The 20,154-nt window shown below is 41.5% G+C and overlaps 1 protein-coding gene across 1 annotated transcript in view; it reads right to left on the bottom strand.

Moving 5' to 3' along the window:
- Nucleotides 1-20,154, bottom strand: part of COL3A1 (collagen type III alpha 1 chain) — a 114,667-nt gene that overhangs the window by 56,502 nt on the left and 38,011 nt on the right. The window contains exons 2-6 of the mRNA XM_053281462.1: nt 14,031-14,233; nt 8,771-8,824; nt 7,522-7,641; nt 4,780-4,836; nt 446-508 (exon numbers count right to left, since the gene is read on the bottom strand). Coding sequence (XP_053137437.1) covers nt 446-508; nt 4,780-4,836; nt 7,522-7,641; nt 8,771-8,824; nt 14,031-14,233 — 497 coding nt within the window. The remainder of the gene's footprint in view (nt 1-445; nt 509-4,779; nt 4,837-7,521; nt 7,642-8,770; nt 8,825-14,030; nt 14,234-20,154) is intronic.

Genomic DNA, 20,154 nt, shown 5'->3' with positions numbered 1-20,154 from the left:
ACAAGAATGTAAAAAACAGGTATATTTATGCAAATATGCATGAGCAGAAACCTTTCAACATACAACTTAACATATTCCCGTCCCACATATTTCTTTCCCCACTCCCTACTCTGTCTCTAAAGCACCCAGCGCAGGTCACAATCACATTCAGCCACCTGGTGCAGTGCCAGCCAGCAGCAACCACACCACCCAGGATGGACTAAAGAGGATGTGGGGGTCCCTAAGGGGTGTGGAGGCCCTGGACTTTGGCCCCAAAGTGCAGGCATAAGAGCACCGCTGATTGCAGCCATGAAGAGCTGCTTTTCATTTGAAGCAAGACTGCTGAAATACTGTTCTATGTGTCTTCTGTGTAACCTCTAGTTTGACCCTTATTCCAAGGTTGTTATGAATTATGACCCAGTTAAACGCTGAAAAAATATATATCAGAAGGATAACTTGTACTTACAGGTGGACCTGGCTGACCTAGAGGCCCAGGAGGCCCAGCGGGTCCAGGAAGCCCAGGTGCCCCCTACAAAATACATTGTCAAGATAATATAATTACTGTCAGATCACATTTATTTAGAAGGCTTCTAGGGAAGCAAAGTGCAGATGACAAACACAAGATAACTGTAACAAATATTTCTTGATATCTTGAATAGGCTAAGAAAAATGCAGGCCAGATGTACCTTAACAGAACTCAACAGTTCTACATCCCACATCAGCATCTCTGTTAGCAGCTCTTCCATGAGCAATGGAGGCCACATATGAATGGGAGCTTCCTACGTTCATATTTCAGTAAGAAGGACCAGTGCCACAAAAAGCAAATAATAATGTAGCAGTTTCCTCCACTGAGCAGGAAAGCTGGACTAGAAGTCACCAAACTATGATTTTCTTAGAGGTCTATATTGCCCCCATGCTATTCAGCATCTGCATAAAACCCCACAGAAAGGTAACTGTGGGTGAAGCTTGATGCCATCAATATACTGATGATATGTAACTCTCCTTTACACTGGACCCGGGTGTAGTAGATATCCTGAATTAGGAGCTTAGAGCTAATGGGCTGGATGAGGTCTAATAAACTGCAACTCAGTGCAGATAAACAGAAGGACTGTTGTTGAATGTCCTATCAATTCAATGAAATGGTGTTCACCTTGCTCTGGATGGACTTACCCTCCCACTTAAGGTCCAGGTTCACACAGCCTGAAGATGCTGCATGATCCAGTTTTATTGTGGAATGCTCAAGCAGCATCAGAAGCTCACAGCTGCTTTTGACAGCTTTGGCTGGTGTGGCATGGAAAGAGATTATCTGGCCATAGTTATCTATAATCTTGTGATAGCTGAGCAGGATTACATCAACGTATTACATATGAGGCTACCCTTGAAGAGCATCCAGACACTACAGCTGGTTCAAAATGCAGCAGCCAGAGATGCTGTCTGGGACTAAATGACATGATTACATCATGTCACTCTTGAAAGAATTTCATTTAGGAATGTTTGGAGCCCCCTGAAATTTTTCATTTGGTTTCTCTTGAAACTTCTCAAATATTATGCTTTAGGAGGAAGCCTAAAATTTGTTTTAAAGTTCTTTTCTTTTCTTTTAAAATTTCAGCACCATCCTAGTATCTAGTTTCATATAAATCACATTAAACAAAAATAAATAAATGCTCTGACAAATGGAATTTTTTATCTATGAATTAAAAGACACATCATATATTTCAGAGCACTGGAAAGGTATTCTGCGACTTATAACATAGATAAAAGCATATTTCACAAGGCAGGACATATATATTTCATTAGTTAAGCATAAATGGTACTAACAGCAGCACAGGAAACATACTGGTAAGAATTTCTATTTAGATTTTATACTCCATAGTACAAAAAATATGTAACAGTGCCAAGAGCAGCTCCACTAAGAAATTCCATAAAGCAGTTCATACACTTAATGATCTACAATAGGTAATGTATTTTGCAGTTGCAAAATAACAAAATGTTAATTTATAACAATATGTTAATTTATGTTAATTCATATACAGTAGCTGACATTCTAACGATGCAGGCAGACACGCTATGTGAGACGAACCCATGTTGCTGAAGGCTTTGAATATTCAGCAGTCCCAATCGTGCGTGTGCAGGGAGTGGGTGGGTAGGGCCATTTTTCCCAATCTTCCCGTCCCCAGGTAGCATTCTGTGTCATGCAGCCCTCAGAAACATATTTTTGTGAGGCACAGGGCTCCACCAGGGAAAGGGAAGATCAGTGGAATTTCCCCTACCAGTGCAAGCGCCTGTGTTGCAGTAGACAGGAAGCCTGCAGCAGCATGGGTGAATCTCACATAATATGCCTATATTATTAGTCAGGATGTTGGGCAATAAACATTGCTAGATAGACTGGTCCTAGCTGGGGGGAAAAGAAACCAAATTTAAGTCAGTTGGATCCCCCAAAATTCTAAGCCAAGATGGTTTATTCCCATTGTTTCATGACCACTTATGTGGCATGTGGATGAAGTGTTAAATCAGAATGCATAGAAAAAATAACATGAAATTGTGCAGATGGTACTGTTTGCATACCCATTACAGTGGTATGTAAGTCTATCTTGTGATGGTTGTAATCATCACATGAAAAAACATGATGGTATGAATCTTCCTGTATGAAACATATTTTTTTAAAGTGAGTGATGAAGAAGAAGATCTAAATTGTGTGTTGATTATGCTCATGTGTTAACGTTTTCTTTAGGTTTTGAAAATCACTTTTTTTAGCATATTAGGATTGGGGTTTTTTTTTAACATACATGAGAAAGATAATACAAATTTGTAAGTGTTATGAGAAGTTAAAAGATCAACTTCAATTTTATGTCTCTAAGTATACATAAAATCTAAACTGATGCATAATAATAACACAAATAAACCAAAGATGGAAAGATGCACTAATAAAGAAATACCCCATATTTAATCACTAGCATGGAAAACACATATTGCTTGCTTGAATTAAAGATGATTTTGTTCTCAAGAAGACAAGTTAATCATTGTCCTTATGTAGCCAGAAGCATGCAACAAAATCTTCATAACTAATGGAGGATTCACTGTGGCCTTATTCAGACATCATATTGTACTTGCATACAAGTGTCCGTAGACAACTACATGTTTTTGTGTGAATGACTGTACAGGTGTTTATTTTTAAAGTGAATCTGGGTACAGGCCCCCTCAAATACATACAGTAAAGTGTACTACTGTATGTGAGTTTAACATGATGTCTGAATAGCTGTACGTGCATATACTGTACACAGATTGTACATGCATTGAGCATAACATGGGAATTGGGCTTGTGTGTCATAGAATTTTAGGTTTAACGTTGTAGAAGCATATCAAGAGACATGCAGGTGCTATGGTAACTAACATGTGATCAGTTACAGTTATCCCAATCCAGTGGGCTGCATGCATATCAATAGATATACGTGGAGCTCTTGCATACGTGGCACAATGTGCTATTCCATTAATTCAATTGCAGAAGGGGGACTGGTGGTTTAAAGGACAGATCTAGCTCCTACATTGAAATAATGTTTGCAGGTGATAGAGCTTAACAATTGCTGCATCAGGATTGTAAATGTCAAATGCAGGATTGTGGACATGACAACATTTTTCTGTGTCATGTAATCTACTGATGGACAACATCCAAGGAAACTCTGAGCGTTTCTACAGTACATGTCAGACAAACAAACTATAAGCCAAACAAAAAAAGTCCACAAGCAATGTAGCAACCAAACATATAAAATGGAGGGTATTTCTTTTTCTGTCTCTGGTTCAGCACATCTGAAGAAGCCAAGCAGCGGAATGTAAATGACAGAAACTGTGAAGGGTAAAAAAAGGAACTGGAAATGGATGGATGAATTAAAGGATGAATGCATTTATGAAAAAAATGAACTGAAAGGAGAGAGAGAGAGAAAACAAACCCTGTGAGGAACAGAAGAGGAATGAATGTGATGATTAATGAGCACATTAGTAATAACAGACAAGGTGGAAAAATGATGTTGATGATGTTGATGAGGATGATGATGAGGATGATATGCAGGGAAGAATATACAGAATATAAATATGTTAAAAATATTTATATATATAATATAATATTATATATATAATATTAGACTGCACTTTCAGCAGTCTAGTGCATGATCAACAGCCCTTGTCACAAAATATGCAGAGTACCAGCCTGATCCCCAAATTTGCACCCCTATTCTAAGCTTATGTTCCATTCAATTAAGTCAATATTGTTCTACTTGAGAATTTTAGGTGCCCATTAACTACTAGTAAGAAAATGATTTGTTTGCATACTTTGCATATGAAGAGAACATTACAGTAATGTCTCTTCTCTGACAAAGATTTTAGTGAAGAAGTTTCATTAGAGCAATATTACATCAAAATAATAAGAAACCAAAAAGCTTGTACTGTGCCCAATTAGTGATTTCAGCATCCTTACTGAGAGAGTTTGGGTAGCTGTCAATAAGAAAATTAAGTAAAAAGAATTTTTAATATGAGAACAGTGAGTGTATTGATCTGTTATCAGCTGATATTGCATTGAGGAAAGAGAATTCTGTCCAATAGGGTAATTACTGAAAAGTTTCAAAGAATTCTTTAGATTAGAATCCAGAGTAATGTTTCCTAGAAAAATGATGTTTTAGAACTTGTTAAATTCCTAGGTAGTAACTGCTCAATAGTATTCATTCAATAGAGAATCTGAACAAAAAGGGGGGAAAAATCTGTTTTAAAGAATACACTCATTAACCAGAAGAGAGAGTGTTATTTTCTTACAGGATATCCTCCTCCTCCAAGTCCACCAGACTTGACATCATAGGTATCATACTGAGGCTGTAACAGGAAAGTTAAAAGAGAAGTCACCATTACAAATAAACAGGTAAGCAACATATACACTTGGAACAGCAAACAAGACAGACAAGTACATAATGAGAAGCAGACAACTCTCTGCAGCTCCACCAACTTTACTATATATGGAAATGCTATCCTAACTTGAAGACATATAACACATCTTCATGCCTCCAGCTGACTGGCCAAAACAGCTGGTTAACTCCCTTTGCGCTAGATATGCTACTGCTGTCAAATTGCTCTCACAGGGCTGGTCAAAATATGGCTTGGGAACCTAAGTGTGTATTTTGAGCCATTACTCCTAGGCAGGTGAAAATAAAAAAAACCTTGGCCCATTTCCATCTCCTCCTTCTGCCTCATGTTCGGAAAGAAGCAGCTTGAGAATAGAATGAAATGGCAGCAAAATATACCCTCTAAGGGCCTCACATTAGGTTCCCTGTGATCCCCAGGCCCCTTTAACAAGCACACCAAAGGGCGATGCCTATGCAGCACTGCTTCAACCACACTTATGAGCTCCATGTCTGAAGGGGAGGCTAGGGAGGAGGGAGAGCTGCTTGGGTCGGGCTGGACCCAGCTGCAACCCTTTCCATCCAGACCCAAGATATTGGGACATGTCCCCAAGCCAACTTAAGCAGTAGAGAGGGGTGGAGGAGAAGGGTAGCAGACAGGGAACACTTGAAGAAAGGTCCTCAGCCACCAGACCTGGAGGGCAAGGTTGCCAGAACCTAAGGGGTATACTCGTGGGTCAAATGGGCCGTAAGCCAGAATTTGGCTTTAAAAGAGCCAAATCTGGCCACTCAGCTGGAGGGGGAAAGCCTCCTACATGGCACAATACAACCTTAAGCTTGTGAAGGAAGGAAAGAGGCTTCCTCAGACCAGGAGAGAAGATGCTCCCCTTTGAGCTCACTACACCCACATAGTAATGAGACGAAGAGTGGTCCTTGCAGTGATGGCACTAGCTAATTACTTGTTATGGTGCAATAACAAGGTTGTTAAGCAATGTCCATGTTTGCTTTGCTCCTATTGCCAGGTCAAGTTCTGAATCCCTGTGATGTGGAACTGCCCACGGGGGGGGGGGGGCACATTTCCCTAGGGATCATACATTGATTTGGTAGCTAGAGATAATGAACTCACATTTTTGAGGTGGTCCAAACCTTATGTGGGAAATGTAGGAACCATAGTGGCAGGAAGGAAAAATGGGCAGTAAGGGAAAGAGAATAACCGTGCTACAGGTTGTAGATGTAGAGCATTAAGGCAGCAGTGATGACATCTTTTGGCCAAGAGACCCAATCAATCAATCAATCAATCAATGTTCATTAAGGTCCAAGACCAGCACAATAACAAAAAGCATACAAGGGCATGGGCAGAGAAATAACATCATAAGCTAAAAATAACATCACAGCTAAAATATTGCTATTAGCCCAATACTGCCCTACAATAAGACTGTGGCATATATTTAACTATGAAAAAAACCCCAAAACCTAATACTATAAAACTACAAACTGCAGAATTTACAAAGCCACTATGTCTTATACAGTGAGAAAAAAGCAGTAAGAGGCATCTCAAGGCCAAGAGACCCATATTGTCTTCTTTCTCCCCATCAGCCAATGGGCCTCCTCCTATAGGCACTTGCAATGATGCAGGTGCCTCTGGGAAGAAATCCATTAGCTGATAGGAAGGGGGAGAACTGAAGGAGGAGCTTCTTGTAGTCTTCTCATATAGCTGTAGACCCATCTATTTAAATTATGCAAAGGTTTCCTGAGATCTATAATGCCTACTGAGCCACAATGCCCTCTTGAGGACTGGGCTTTTCACACCAGGGATTGCCTGATCCTTTAGTAGTATTTCCAAGAGTGATTTAGCATTAAACAGCCAATTTATTAAATAGGTTAAGTAATCTATTTCCCTAGCAACACTTTCAACTTGAATATGTTACTCCCGCCCTGAGCCATTTTTGGAAGGGCGGTATAGAAATCAAATAAATAATAATAATAATTCAATATATTCAAAGTCTCATTCATTTTCTGGAAGCATGCAAAAACAGCATGCTTATAATCACTAATGGTGGTAAAGTCAAAATCCTTCAATCCTTGGAAAATAGCCTGTGCTGCCCTTTTTTGGTCAGGGCCCCAAACCCTAACTTCCATTTTGGCAGGCCCTGTCGGGGGTCCCAAAACCATTTCCTGTCATTGACTCTCAGTCAGTTAACAGAAGTTAAAGATGCTTTGCATGCCCTCAGTGAAGCCGCTCAGGCTCAGCTGCTCTCAGAACCGCAGTATAATAAGGCATAGTCATAGTCAGTGAGTCCATCATCCCCATGGGCCTCTCTCCACCTGCACCTTCTTCTATCCCTGAACGTTCTTTTTAAGCTCCCTGTTGTCATCCTGCTTGCTGTACCAACATTGTAATACAATGTAGCAGGTTAAGCAAGAGAGACCATAAGTACAAAACAAAGACTTTAATTATAACACAACTAAATAATAAGATAACATAACCAAATAGTACACAAATCATAGCCACCCTTTCCAAGTCTCACCCACCTTTGTTTTTTCAAACTACTATTGCCTCCTGCATGTAATGTTGGACTCATGCAGGCAAGTATACTACATGTATAGCATTCCTCTGCTGGATATTACAGCAATACATTCAGAGCAAAATGAAAATACTTACTAGTCCTCCACTGACACTGGGGCAATTTTGACAGTATCCAGGCTCACCACGTTGACCAGGACTGCCAGGTGGGCCAGGTGGGCCAGGTGAACCATTTCTTCCAGGAGTTCCAGGTGGACCCTGAACATTTTTTTTTAAGAGTGTGGGGAGGAAAAAAAAGAATGCCATGTGTCATATGCTCAATCCCTTTCTGAGTAAGAGAACTAGAATACTATGTTATAAAAGTGAAAACAGCTCACCTACACCAGGGCTGCTCAACTTTGGCTGTCCTGGAGATGTCGGCCTACCACTCCCATAATCCCTGGCTATTGGCTACTGTGGTTGAGGATTATGGGAGCTGTAGTCCAAAAACAGCTAGGGAGGCCTAAGTTGAGCAGGCCTGATCTACACAGACAGGATTAACTATGCCTCTCCATCCAAAAGCACCCCCTGTACATAGACAATTTAATACTAATAGAGATGTGTGAGTTCTCCTATGCTCACTTCAGATTAGCTTGGAAATGAGTCAGTCATTCCCCAAAAAGTCAGGAAATGCAAACTGAACTTCCAGATATCCTTCTGTCTTTTGAAATGGACTCTCTTCTAGATATGTTTGAGAGCTCAGTGCAATTGCAATGCACATTAAACTGCCAATGGAACTTGGAGAAAGTATTTTGGAGGTTCAAAGAATTTGACCATTACCTTATGGTTGACTGGCAAGAAGAATTTGAGGTGGCTACAAGACTTGCAATAAAGCTCTTGCTAAATGAAGTGCTGAGTTGTTTGGCTGGAGAAGCTTTACTGGGGCTTGTTTGGACAGTATCTAGAATTCTGCAGGCTTCACTTTTTTGTTTTAGAAAGAATATTTTAGTTTGTCCAGGGGCACCTGAATCCTTACAATTGATTTGTGTTCTATGCAGTTCCAAAACAAAGGGGTTAAATTTTAAAAAAGCAAAACTATACTAAAAGGGGGGATTAATTTGCTTTTTTCCCCTTTACGCTGGTCTGGTTGCTGATAGATGATGGTGAAGATTAGGCAAGTGACCATTGGAGAAGTTCTCCAAACAAAAATGAACATTTGGCATTTAAAGAGCTTGGTGCCCCTTTGAGTGCAGCTTTTTCAAAACCTCAGAGTTTTGAGAATCTCAATGCCCCAAAATATTCACACAACACAAAAATTGTTGTGTGAATATTTTGGGGCATTGAGATTCTCTGGCTGTCTTTTTAAAATTAACATGAGGATATCTCTTTATGCTTTGATTGAACTTACAGGATCTCCCCTGGGGCCCGGGCCATCAGGTCTAGGAGGATTGGAAGAAGGATCCTAGAAGAAAATATATGCAGAAATAAGCACATTTTAAGCAATAAAAGTAAATACAAACATAAATGATATGTTACTCTTTACATAAACATAAAGTTGTGTTAAGTTTCTGACAAGAGTTTGTAAAAGGAGCGTAGTTCCTTTCAATACCTATCAGCACTGTGCATCTAGGAAAAGCACAGGGAAATCCATATGATTTCTATTTACTTGTGTGGGAGTGAAGAGAATAGGTCTAAGTTTTAGAAGTGCTTATATTCCCAAACCAGTGAAGATCAAGGGTACAAAATGGACACAGGGCCCTATGTATTTGAGCAATAAAGCAACATTGTTGGATTTAACAGTATATGCATATTTTACAGTTATCTGAGACCCGATTTACACATTTCTTTCAATGGCATGGTTGCTGCTTCCACCATAGTTGTCTTGCATTAGGCTGTGGCCATAGTGACCCAACTCCTGATTTACACTGTTTTTGCAAAGAGCAACTCTATTGAAATAAAAGGAGTCTTAGAGATCATTCACACACTGTGTTCTACCAAGGTTTGGGAGCTGTGTGTGCTCCCAATTTTCGGTTGTGTGGAAGCAAGATAGGAGGAAAACCTGGGTAGCTTTCCCCCCTAACTTGCTCTTAGATTGCAAGTAAAATATATGTTTGCCTGTTTAAGTCTGTAAGGCATAACATATCTTGATGTAGATGTAGTAGTAATACTCATTTTCTTCATAATAATGTACACTGGTATTCAATGTACTGTTTACAATAGATACCATTTGTCAGAGATCACCTTGACCCAGGACTCTGAGGAGTCATGGGAATAGGAACTTATGGCTAACCAAGCTGCTATCCCGGAGTCTGATACTCCCTCTGTGCTTGAGGCCACCTCTGAGGCCCACAGTCCTCTAGACCATCAGGGCAAGGCTACTCCCATGATGGACCATACCTTAGAGCAGTGGTTCCCAAGCAGGGTTCCTCCAGATGTTGCTGAACTACAACTCCCAGCATCCCCAGCTACTATTTATTGTGGCTAGTGTTGCTGGGAGTTGTAGTTCAGCAACATCTGGAAGAAACCTGGTTGGGAACCACTGCCTTAGAGGTTCAGGACCCAGCCCACAGAGGAGAGGCACCATAGTCACCACCTGATCCTCAGAAGTGCTGCCTACAAAACTGCAACTGCAATGACAAAATGCCCAACTGGCAGCTTGGTGCTTATGGGTGGAAGGGTCATCTCGGAAGGTAGAGGGGTGTCTTTTCAGGAGGAGGAGACAGAACTAGGACCAGCTGTGAAAGGAAATCCTATACACTCCCAGTACAGTACCTCCAGTGACTGTTGCTGGTGTCTATCTTATGTTTCTTTTTAGATTGTGAGCCCTTTGGGGACAGGGATCCATCTTATTTATTTATTATTTCTCTGTGTAAACCGCCCTGAGCCATTTGTGGAAGGGCAGTATAGAAATCGAATGAATGAATAAAAGGCTGAACAGGGCGGAGACTTCCTGGCTCTTCCTTAAGCCCTCAGTTTGTGTTTCCCGCCCCCAGCAGTTCCTTCACAGTTCACAGCTCTTGCCTGGTATCTGTGGCTTGCTTTCCTTGCTGCTGGCTCCTCAGATATCCTAAGAACTGCTCGTCTGTCCAGCTGCCAAGCCACTCTACTGTGCTGCTCCTAGGCATTTTCCGGACTATGAGATTTGCAACAGTTAAAGCATTGCAAAGTGTGACATAATAGTGCAACCATTTAAAACTAAGAGTAAAGGGTTGTTTAATGCTTCGTTGTAGGCTGATGGCCATTCATATTTTGCATCCACTGCAACGTGTTTACAGGGCAGGAAGTGTCCATATTTTCCTTGAAACACATTTATCTGCCCCTCCTCCTGCTGCATTTGGGCCAATGGAGTTGCAGGACGAGGTGACGTGTCAACCTCTTCTTCTTTTTAAATTTCTCAGCTGTCTTGCGCTAATCCACCAGCAGGGGGAAGCGCTGTCCCAAAACAATGTATTTCATCATTGCAGCCTTGTGCAAGCGATTCTGGCGATTAAAAATAAAATAAAATTCAATGCCAGAGGCCATAATAATAGGCGGGGAAGGCAGGGGGGAGGCGAGCAGTGAGGGTGAACAATCTGCTGACCGGGGTGGGAGGGAGCAGCAGCACTTTCAAATTTGGCCAAGCCCAATCTGAGAACCAAGCCTGGTAGCCTCCAAGTTACTGGTGGGGACTGCAGTCAGCCCTCCAGGCACTCAGGGGGAGAGGCGGCTGGGCTGGGCTGGGCTGACTCCTGCCTGCCTTCCCAGCTCTGGCTGGCCCATCTTACTCCCACTGGCCGGGCTCAGTGATGCTCCATATCTGTCTGGCGGTGGCAGAGCAGCACGCGATGGGGAGCGGGAGGGACGGAGGGCACGATCAGCGGCTGTGGCTGCTCTCAGCCATCCTCCTTGGCCCCTTTCCCCACTCGCTGCTGGGTGGATGGCTTAGCTGCTCTAGCCCAGTTTTGGCTCCTTGTGAGAACAGCCTCAAACGGTTTTTATTTTTATCTGAGTGTGAGGAGGAGATAGCATTTTCCATGGTGTCATTTTAAAATGATTTCCAGAAGTGAGGTTTTCAACTTCTTCCTTTTGGGTCCCAAGAAAGGCATAGGGCTTCCTGGGGATTGTAGTATGTACTGAAAAGACTATGAGGCTGTGCATTCGACCTCGCCGAGGAGAGCGGGTGGGCTGCGGGGAAGGCAAGAGCTTGCCTGCCTTTCCCAGCAGACAAGCAGCCACCGTTCTCCCCTCCACTGCACCACACACCTACATGAGCAGTAGTGTGACAAAGGGAGATGCTGGGAGAGGGAGGACCCCCCACCTTATCCCTGGGTGCCCCAGGGCACGAGCATGGCAGCTGCTCTCATGAGAACAGCCGCCGCGCTTGGCACGGCCATTCCTCTCCCCTGGCTTGCTGCCGGAAATGGTGGTGGGCCGGGGGGAAGCTGTTTAACCTGGCGACAATTGCCCAGATGTCTGGTTTGCTTAACCTCGGCTAAATGCCAGGTTTGAAAGTGGAGCTTGGTCCAGTAGTGGGAGTGACCTCATTCCTGGCACTTCACACATGCAGCCTAACCAAGGCTGGGCTGCCCTAGCCTGGGTTAGGCTGAGCATGGGAATGCCCTCAATAATTCCTAGGAAATCCAGTTCCCCTCCTAAGACTGAAGAGGAAGAAGTGTAAAAAAATACCCCACTTGCAGGACCCACTTGAAAATGATCCCAAAGAAGACACTGTCCCCTTGCCATGCATAGATAAGCAGAAAAAATAGAGCCAGCCTGTCTCCTGTCCATGCATTTTAAGTATCTACAAGGATCAAGTGAGTAGCAAGAGCTGGAGATATGAAGCTTTGACCTTGAACTGAAGCTTCAGTTTGAGCTGGTCTGAGGTGAAGTGGAATTGAATTAGGGGGACCCGCCAGTGCCAAGGCATCCCCTGAATCTAATTGGGGCTGCTTTGTACAGTCCAAGGGCATAGCTAGGGGAGAGGGGGCCCATGTTTGTCCCTCTCCCTGGCTGCCCCTAGGAGTGAGGGAGATAATGAAGAAAATAGGGAGGGGAGGAGCTGGGGGGGGGCTCAGGAGCTGGGGGCCCCCAGGTTCATTGACCCCAACCACTCAATTATATCTACACCCCTGGTACAGCCCCATCACACGATGAAGGTAAAAGCAGTGGTGAAACTATGCTAGAAAGGTCACTGTTCTTGGGGTTTATCTTAAGATGGAAAATAATGAAAATAATGACATGAGAACTCAAAGTGATCCAAAGGAATTTACTTTCATTCTAATAAGAGGTAGCAATTTGAGCCAACTTTATTTTAAAGAATACTCCATTACTACTACTACTGCTGCTACTACTACTACATCTCTCTAAGGCATAACCATCACTAATCCTGAGCTGCTGGGAAGGGGAGAGGAAAGTGGCAGTGGAGAAAATAAAGTGCAGGCCAATAGGCAGGGAGAGGAAAGTGGCGTCCGGGGCTGGGAAAAGGAAAGTAGCAGTCAGGGGTGGGGGAGGAGAAAGCAGCGGATGGGGGAGGGTAAAGGAAAGGGGGAGAAGAAAGTGGGGGAGAAGAAAGTGTGGGGAGAAGAAAGCTGAGAACTAGATGTACAGATGCTCTGCCCAGCTAGTTGTTGTTGTTGTTGGTAGTAAAAATTATCATAGTATTATGATGCCGCCAAAAAAAAAAAAAATCTGAGAAATGTTGATGTATAACAAAAGGATTTTAGTGGTTATCCAACAAAAACCATGTGAAGGGAGAAATAATTTTCATTTATAAAATGGAGAATATGCCATTTTATGAAAAGTTCATTCTTGGTCCAGATCTTGGTGTGAGCTAAGAGCTAAGGACTGGACAGGAACTTGGTTCCAAGCATCCACAGGCTATGGGAAGGTTCCAGTTCAATTTTGGCTATGTCAGTTGTAGACAGAGCTGACTTTCTCTTGGGATAGAGTTTAGTTTCTTTGGATCCAGCACTTTTGGCTTAAGCAGGTATTCATAGTACTTGTCAGGCTTCATTTGTATTCTAATGAAGAACAAGCCCAGATTAATTTTATATGCTCAAAACAGTTTGAGGCATCTCTGGAAGTCTAGTGAGAACAGACTTCCTTGGGAGATTGCTGTGAGACTTCCTTGTTTACATTTGGCTGACAATGGTTGCAATCTCTTGCAGTGTGTTCTGGCACTTCAAACACTAAACATTTATCAGCTCAGGAAGTGCAGAGGTCCCTGCTAAATGTACAAAAAAGGGAGGAAATGAACCTTCCAGGGCCTCTGAGAAATGGCCTACTTGATTGTGGGGAGTGGCTTTAGATGGTTTTTCTTTTTTCTCATATTATTTTGTTCTCTCTAACACTCCAAATAATTATTTGTAGGCCAATATGAAGTCATTAGGATCACAGTGACTTGAACTGAAATTTAGTTGGTATTGTGATCAGGCTGTAATTTATTTTAGGTTAGGAAACAGCAGTGGAGAAGGGGAAAAAAACCCTCAAACAACTATTTATTAACTGATATGTAGCAACTAGCTAAGCTACCATTAATGGCAGGCCTCAGTCAGGCTCAAGCTGCACTGAGCTCTCTTCCACCCATGTGTTTTAAGTCTCTGAGGTCATGTGAGAGTTGGCCTTGAAGCAAAAGTAATATACAATATATGGGCTTCACCACAACACAGTAAATTTAAACAAGTTCTTACAGGCGTTGATGGTTGTGGACAAACTGGGCAACATTCTCCAAATGGAATCTCTGGATTGAGACATTCTAATTCTTGGTCGTCACAGACAATTTCATCACAAAGAACAGATCCTGAGTCACAAACACAGATTTGGCATGGTTCTGGTTTCCAGACGTCTCGGTCAGCGTACATTTGGCCAAGGTGGGAACATGTTCCTTGGACAACTGGAAAAGAAAAAGAGAGCAACCCTAAATGTTAGATGTTTTGATGAGCATCAGTAAATTAAAAATGAGAACTCTATCAAACAGGTTTATCCCAGTACACATATTTCATTGACAAATTAGATCCCATGATCTGATATGAACAGCAAAGTTTCCTACTAGAGATTCTGATTAGTAGAAGCACAGAAAGCAAAATGGGATTCTGAATGTTTTAAAATTGTATTTTGCATCAGTTCTTACATGGCACAAAATGTTGAACAGTTTCAGCAACAGCTCGATCCTATGTATTTAGAAAAGTATATCTGCAAATTGTTGGTGGAAGGCAAGTAAGTAGGCAGGAAAACAGACAGGCACACACAGCAAAAGGGGGGAAAATCCTCCTGTATTTCCATGAACAAATTAAAAACTGCATACAACAGAAGTGTGTTCAGTTATATTCTTGGTTGTTTCTGCTCACAATAGTTTTAAAACCATATGTCACATTTAAGTTCATTTGTTTAAAAGAAAGAGCATTTATAGAAGCATAGTATCTATCAACCCCAACACAGCATCCCTTCAGTGGCTGTTGCTGGTATCTACTTTATGCTTTTAGACTGTGAGAGCATTAAGGAGGACAGAGTACCATCTTCATTCATTCATTCATTCATTCATTTTCTATGTAACTCATGGACCGTAAACACATGGAAAAACAATCCTTTTTAAATGGTGTAACTGAAATTTTCTGGCATTATTCCCAATCGTTTCAACATCAGCAGCAACCTCTGTCACTGATATCGTGCTACTAATAAAGATGCTGGTGTTATTTAGGAAAGAAAGAAATACTGCATGTCTAAATAGGATAATTAATGAAATATTTCAATGTTATATGTGCCAATTTGTGAGGGCTGAGGGGTCCTCAGCAACGGTGCATGATATGACATGATTGGCTGCAGAGGGAGGAAAGGATTCCTGGAAAGTGAGTTCCTCCCCCTGTAACCACCCACATTCAGGTGTGGGCCCAAGAGGCATCTGAGCCCTAAATGCTGGCTTGCACCACATCCCTGGTGGGGACAAGCTCCCTTTCAAAACCAGCCCTTACACGTATTGAAAATGGCATGTGGGGCAAGGAGGAGGGAAGGTTGCCAGCAGCCTCCTCTTCTCTCCTCATACTTGCATGCTTTGCAAGGATAGCAGCCTTGCAAAGCTTGCAAGAGTCAGATTTGTCCAATGAAGGCTGGCATCTTGCCACTGTTGATGCTCCAGTAATCTGCTGCCTGAGGCGACTGCCTCACTTTGCCTCATGAAAGGACTGGCCTTGCCCACATCACATCCTGTTCCATAACCAAGGGTCCCTCAACCCACAGGAACAGCTTTTCGGGGAGGCTCTGGGGGCTGTATGGAGGAATGGGGGGTGATGGAAATGACTGGTGCAAGCATTGCTATGGATGCTAACCATTGCAAAGACAATGGGACCAGAGAAGCACAAGCAGAAGGAATCTGCTGGAAGGGCATTTTTCCGTCCCCTCTCCCCAGTGCAGCCACCTCTGCCTCTCCCTAAAAGTTGCTCCTGAGGGTTATGGGGGGGGGGAAATTGTTTCTGCTGGATATTATCAGATCCCTTCCTATTTCTGAAGGTCCTCCGTCTCTTAGTCAGGAATGGCTTTGTGGGGGGCGGGGGCAGGTGAACGCACAGAAAAAGGGGGGTTGAGAAGTCTCCTGTTATGAGCATCCTCCTTCTCATGCTCTGTGAATCCAATTCACTATTAATATCAACAGAAATATTAGTTGTAATTTGATATACAACACTAACTCTTTCATTCAAGCATTTCAAAGGCCATAACATTAGTAAATGTTATAGGTCTCCAAATCTTCCTGAGAACACGGGGCGATTTGGAGAAGAACAGATACAGTGTCATGGTAACATGCCCTCTCAACATTTCATGCATGGAAATAGGGGTACATTTGTATATTTATATAACACCAATAGTTAGTCCCCATCCACTATTACAAATGGCTAAAGGCTCTGCCTGCAGTTCACAGTATTGCATCACTGCAGTTGCCTGTCTTGCATTAGTTTCTGACAGATATGTTAGTAAACTGGCCTTACAGTTTCCTTTTCATAATTTAAAATGGAAGTTGAATAGAATGTTTAATCTCACATTGAAGCAGCTTCTATTACGTATAGAATACTTGAAACTCGAATACACCCAGCAGTATTTACTATCTGGCTAAGTATTTGCTGGTCTGTGACTGTACCAATAAAGACTGATTGAATATTTGGCTGGTGGGGTGAGTGGAAAGGAAGCTGTTTCACTCTAGTGCACTATCCCGCAAATTTCATCAAAAGGGAAAATAGGGACAAAAAGTCAGATAGTGATTTACTAGGGGCAAGGAGAAATGATCCCTGATAAACATGGGTAGAGGCCTATACATGATTACATGGTAGGATGAAAGACAAACAACCTCCAGTATAGAGAAAGATCTGGACAGAAGTGATTCAGCTAAGTGAAATAAATGAATTGCTACTGGGCCAATATTGGTTACCGGCACCCAAGCTTAGTTGATTGATTTGTAAGCATATTAAACCCAATGGCTGACATACAGGCTAAGCTACTCAATAGTACTATTCAGGATTTGTTCTAAAGGATTTCACTAGGACTTCCATCAAGTAATTTAGTCAAGATGTCATCCGTTGTTGACAACTGAAGTATTTGCTCATAAGCAACATTATTTTATTTAACTGAGCTAATTCTATCCTGATGATTTGTCTTTCATCCCACCATGTGATCATATGTGCATCTCCAACTATTCCTATTTACCAAGGATCAAGCATGGAATCCATCCACAGTTCACATAACAAGGTCGTCATTTCATTGGTAAGATTAAACAAATGCATCAATAAATTGACTTCTATTTGGGGGGGGGGGCGGGATGTGTGTGTTCTTTCCCCATTGTTGCTCATTGCAATTATATCATGGGCTTCTTGTCAATTTCCAATAAGCTAGTCCATTTTGTGTCCCATCACACCACGTACTTGCTTCATTCCGTCATTCATATATTGGCCTTTACTTTGCTAAAGTAAAGCATGACACTCTCCTCCTTCTATGACTCTTCCAAGTGATCTCATTTCATGTACAACAGGCTACCTGCATGCACTGCTACTAACCTCTGAAGGAACCTGCTGGTCTAGCATGCATTTAGGAATCATAGACTGAGGCAGCAGAACCGTGTATGCTGTCTAGAAGAAATGTATTTTATATCATTCAGTTCTCTGAACCCATTTTTTGAGTATAGGACATTTGGGTTTCCATCTGGTGACACTTATTCATACCATCCAAATGTTATTCAGGTCTATAGATTCTGCCCATCCAATACAGGAATATACACAGTAATATTCATACTTTCAAAGTCTAGTATAAGAAATACTCTGGTGTGATCATGTAGCCTTGCTGCAGTACACTAAGGGTGCTGAACATTTAGTCCTCTGTCATCTTAATGTACAGGTTCATGGAAGACATTTCACAAGATTTAATCATCATCATCTCATTAAACAAGATTTTCTCCCACTTTGATTCTGAAAAAATATATCAAATATTTGATGGAAGATCTGCTGCACAGATGCTAAGTTCCTTATCAAGAATACATAATAGTGTGAATTTGTATAGAGGTCTGGCCAAACATATTAGTATAGATCCATATGCATGCACAGGTATTCTAACATAATCAATTTTCCATCTGTATCTGTACCGATGCACTGCTGCTAGCAATCATGTACATGAATCTTGGAACAGATGAATGTTGGAACAGCCTTTGAATGCAACCATCTTAACATTTTTCATTTGAAATGTTATCCTTTTCTGCATTTTTAAGCTGCCATTTGTAAAAATTGAACATGAATCAAAACTGAATTTTTATTTATGCAGAAACAAAAGAAGCATATACAAGGGCCAAAAGGAAAGTTCATTATCATGCTAAAGACTAATGCTAATCAAGGAAAAAAAATATTTATTCCTGATGAACTTTTAAGTACAAATCAAAACCTATGTTAAACCTAAAACTTGAAATCTGGGTTAAGTATTACTTGAAAGCTATGTTTCCCTATTTGCAATATTGACAGTGTTAAAAACAGGGCCAAAGCTTTATATCTTTCCCATTTCAATACATTTTATGAGTTTTCCATTAAAATGTTTTTATTGCATTCTCTGCAGGAAACAGGAAGGTGACACCTCCCTTCCCTAGAGATTTATGGCAAAACTCCCAGTACAATCCATGAGTTAGAGTCAGTACAGTATCATGCAGGAGATAGAATGCTAGTGGAAGACCCCCAGGTTCAAATCTGAGCCTAACCATAAGCATACTGGACAAATTACTGACTCATAGTGCCCACTCTCCATCTATAAACTGGGAATAATGTCCATAGGGCTGCTTTAAGAAGTGCTTTAAAGCTAAAAGGCTATGTTTAGTTACCAAGGTGGAGGTTTCATAGAAATAAAATATGTTAGATATAAATATATAAATAAAAAATTAGGGGGCATTACTTCTGAGCAAACACAGTCAAGTGCATAGTGTGTAACAGGAATGGCCAACCTGGGGTCTATCGGTTGTTGGACTACAACTCCCATCATCCCCAGCCACAATGTCCAATAGACAGAGATTATGGGGGTTGTGGTCCAACTCTGTATTACTGCTGGAGGACATCAGGTTGGCCAACACTGGTGTGTGTAATGGAATCTTGCTCAATTCAAAGGAGCATTTAATGAAAACAGGATTGGGCCAGGCACATCGCATATAATGTGAAAACCATTTGTCCTACAACAGCTAGTCATCTAGATCAATAACCTATGCATGATTTGAAGGATGCTCACATCAACCTCCAAAAAGCTGTTCTTCATGGATTGGACAGCTCCATTTCCATATTATCCCTGTATATTAATTGAATCTGTCATCTTACTGAAAAGAACAGGAAAGCCACTGAGGGCAAAGGAGATGCCCTCTGTCTGTGAAAGAGCTGGAATGAAATGACTATTTAACAACACAATGAGACCTTCAGACTTTAGAAAAGCTAATCATTTATCTCAACTAAAGCCATTAAACAGAACAAAAATTTAACAAAATTTGCAGAAATACAGAAATCATCAACTCATCATTGACCCTTCACTGAATAGTCCTAAAGTATCATCATTCTCATAATATACAGTAGGTGGCATTATTTACCAGACAGAAAGCAATACTGCAAAGACATCTGGTTATAATGACTTTCAGCCTTGTTTCTAACTTTGTGGATATTGTTAAATCAGTTAAGAAGAACTCAACCGGAAGTGCTGTGCTACAAATCTTTGTGGCTTTTGGCAGAATGAAAGTATTAAATACATTTTTCCAAGAGAACCTTACATCTGGGTTGTTTTGCCAGTTCAAGAAACCCCTGCTATGTTAAGATGTAGATCTTTGTGTCAGCTTGCTATGACATAATGCCCTGTTCATTGCATATAAAGGTGTTTAGTAGGGCTTTTTCCAGTGAAAAATATTCTGCAAAGTTAAATTGTGCTCCAATACTGGCAAAGAATACTGTATGCAGAAATATTAGTAATACAGGCTGAGCTGCATGTTTCCAGAACAGAAAAAAGGCAGGCTTTCTGTGAGGTTCTTAGCTGAGTCTATAAGACTGAGAGCTTAAGACTGTAGAACTATATCAAAGGGTACCAGCTGCATTTACATCTAAATAACAGCAAGCCTATTTCTAAGCAATGGGTTGTAGGGATGTGCACGAATTGCTTTTTAAAATTCTATTTGTGCCTGAATCGAATCACCCAATTTGTTTCGTATCCAAATCTGTCCCGCCGAATCACCCCAGATTCAATTTGGATTTGATTCGATTCAATTTGGATCTGGATTGATTTGGACCACTTATAAAGGTGCAAGGGCACCATATTTGGATGATAGGTAGG

Source organism: Hemicordylus capensis, chromosome 1, assembly GCF_027244095.1.
Source record: "Hemicordylus capensis ecotype Gifberg chromosome 1, rHemCap1.1.pri, whole genome shotgun sequence".
Lineage (NCBI taxonomy): Eukaryota > Metazoa > Chordata > Lepidosauria > Squamata > Cordylidae > Hemicordylus > Hemicordylus capensis.
This window is presented reverse-complemented; position numbering and strand designations above follow the sequence as displayed.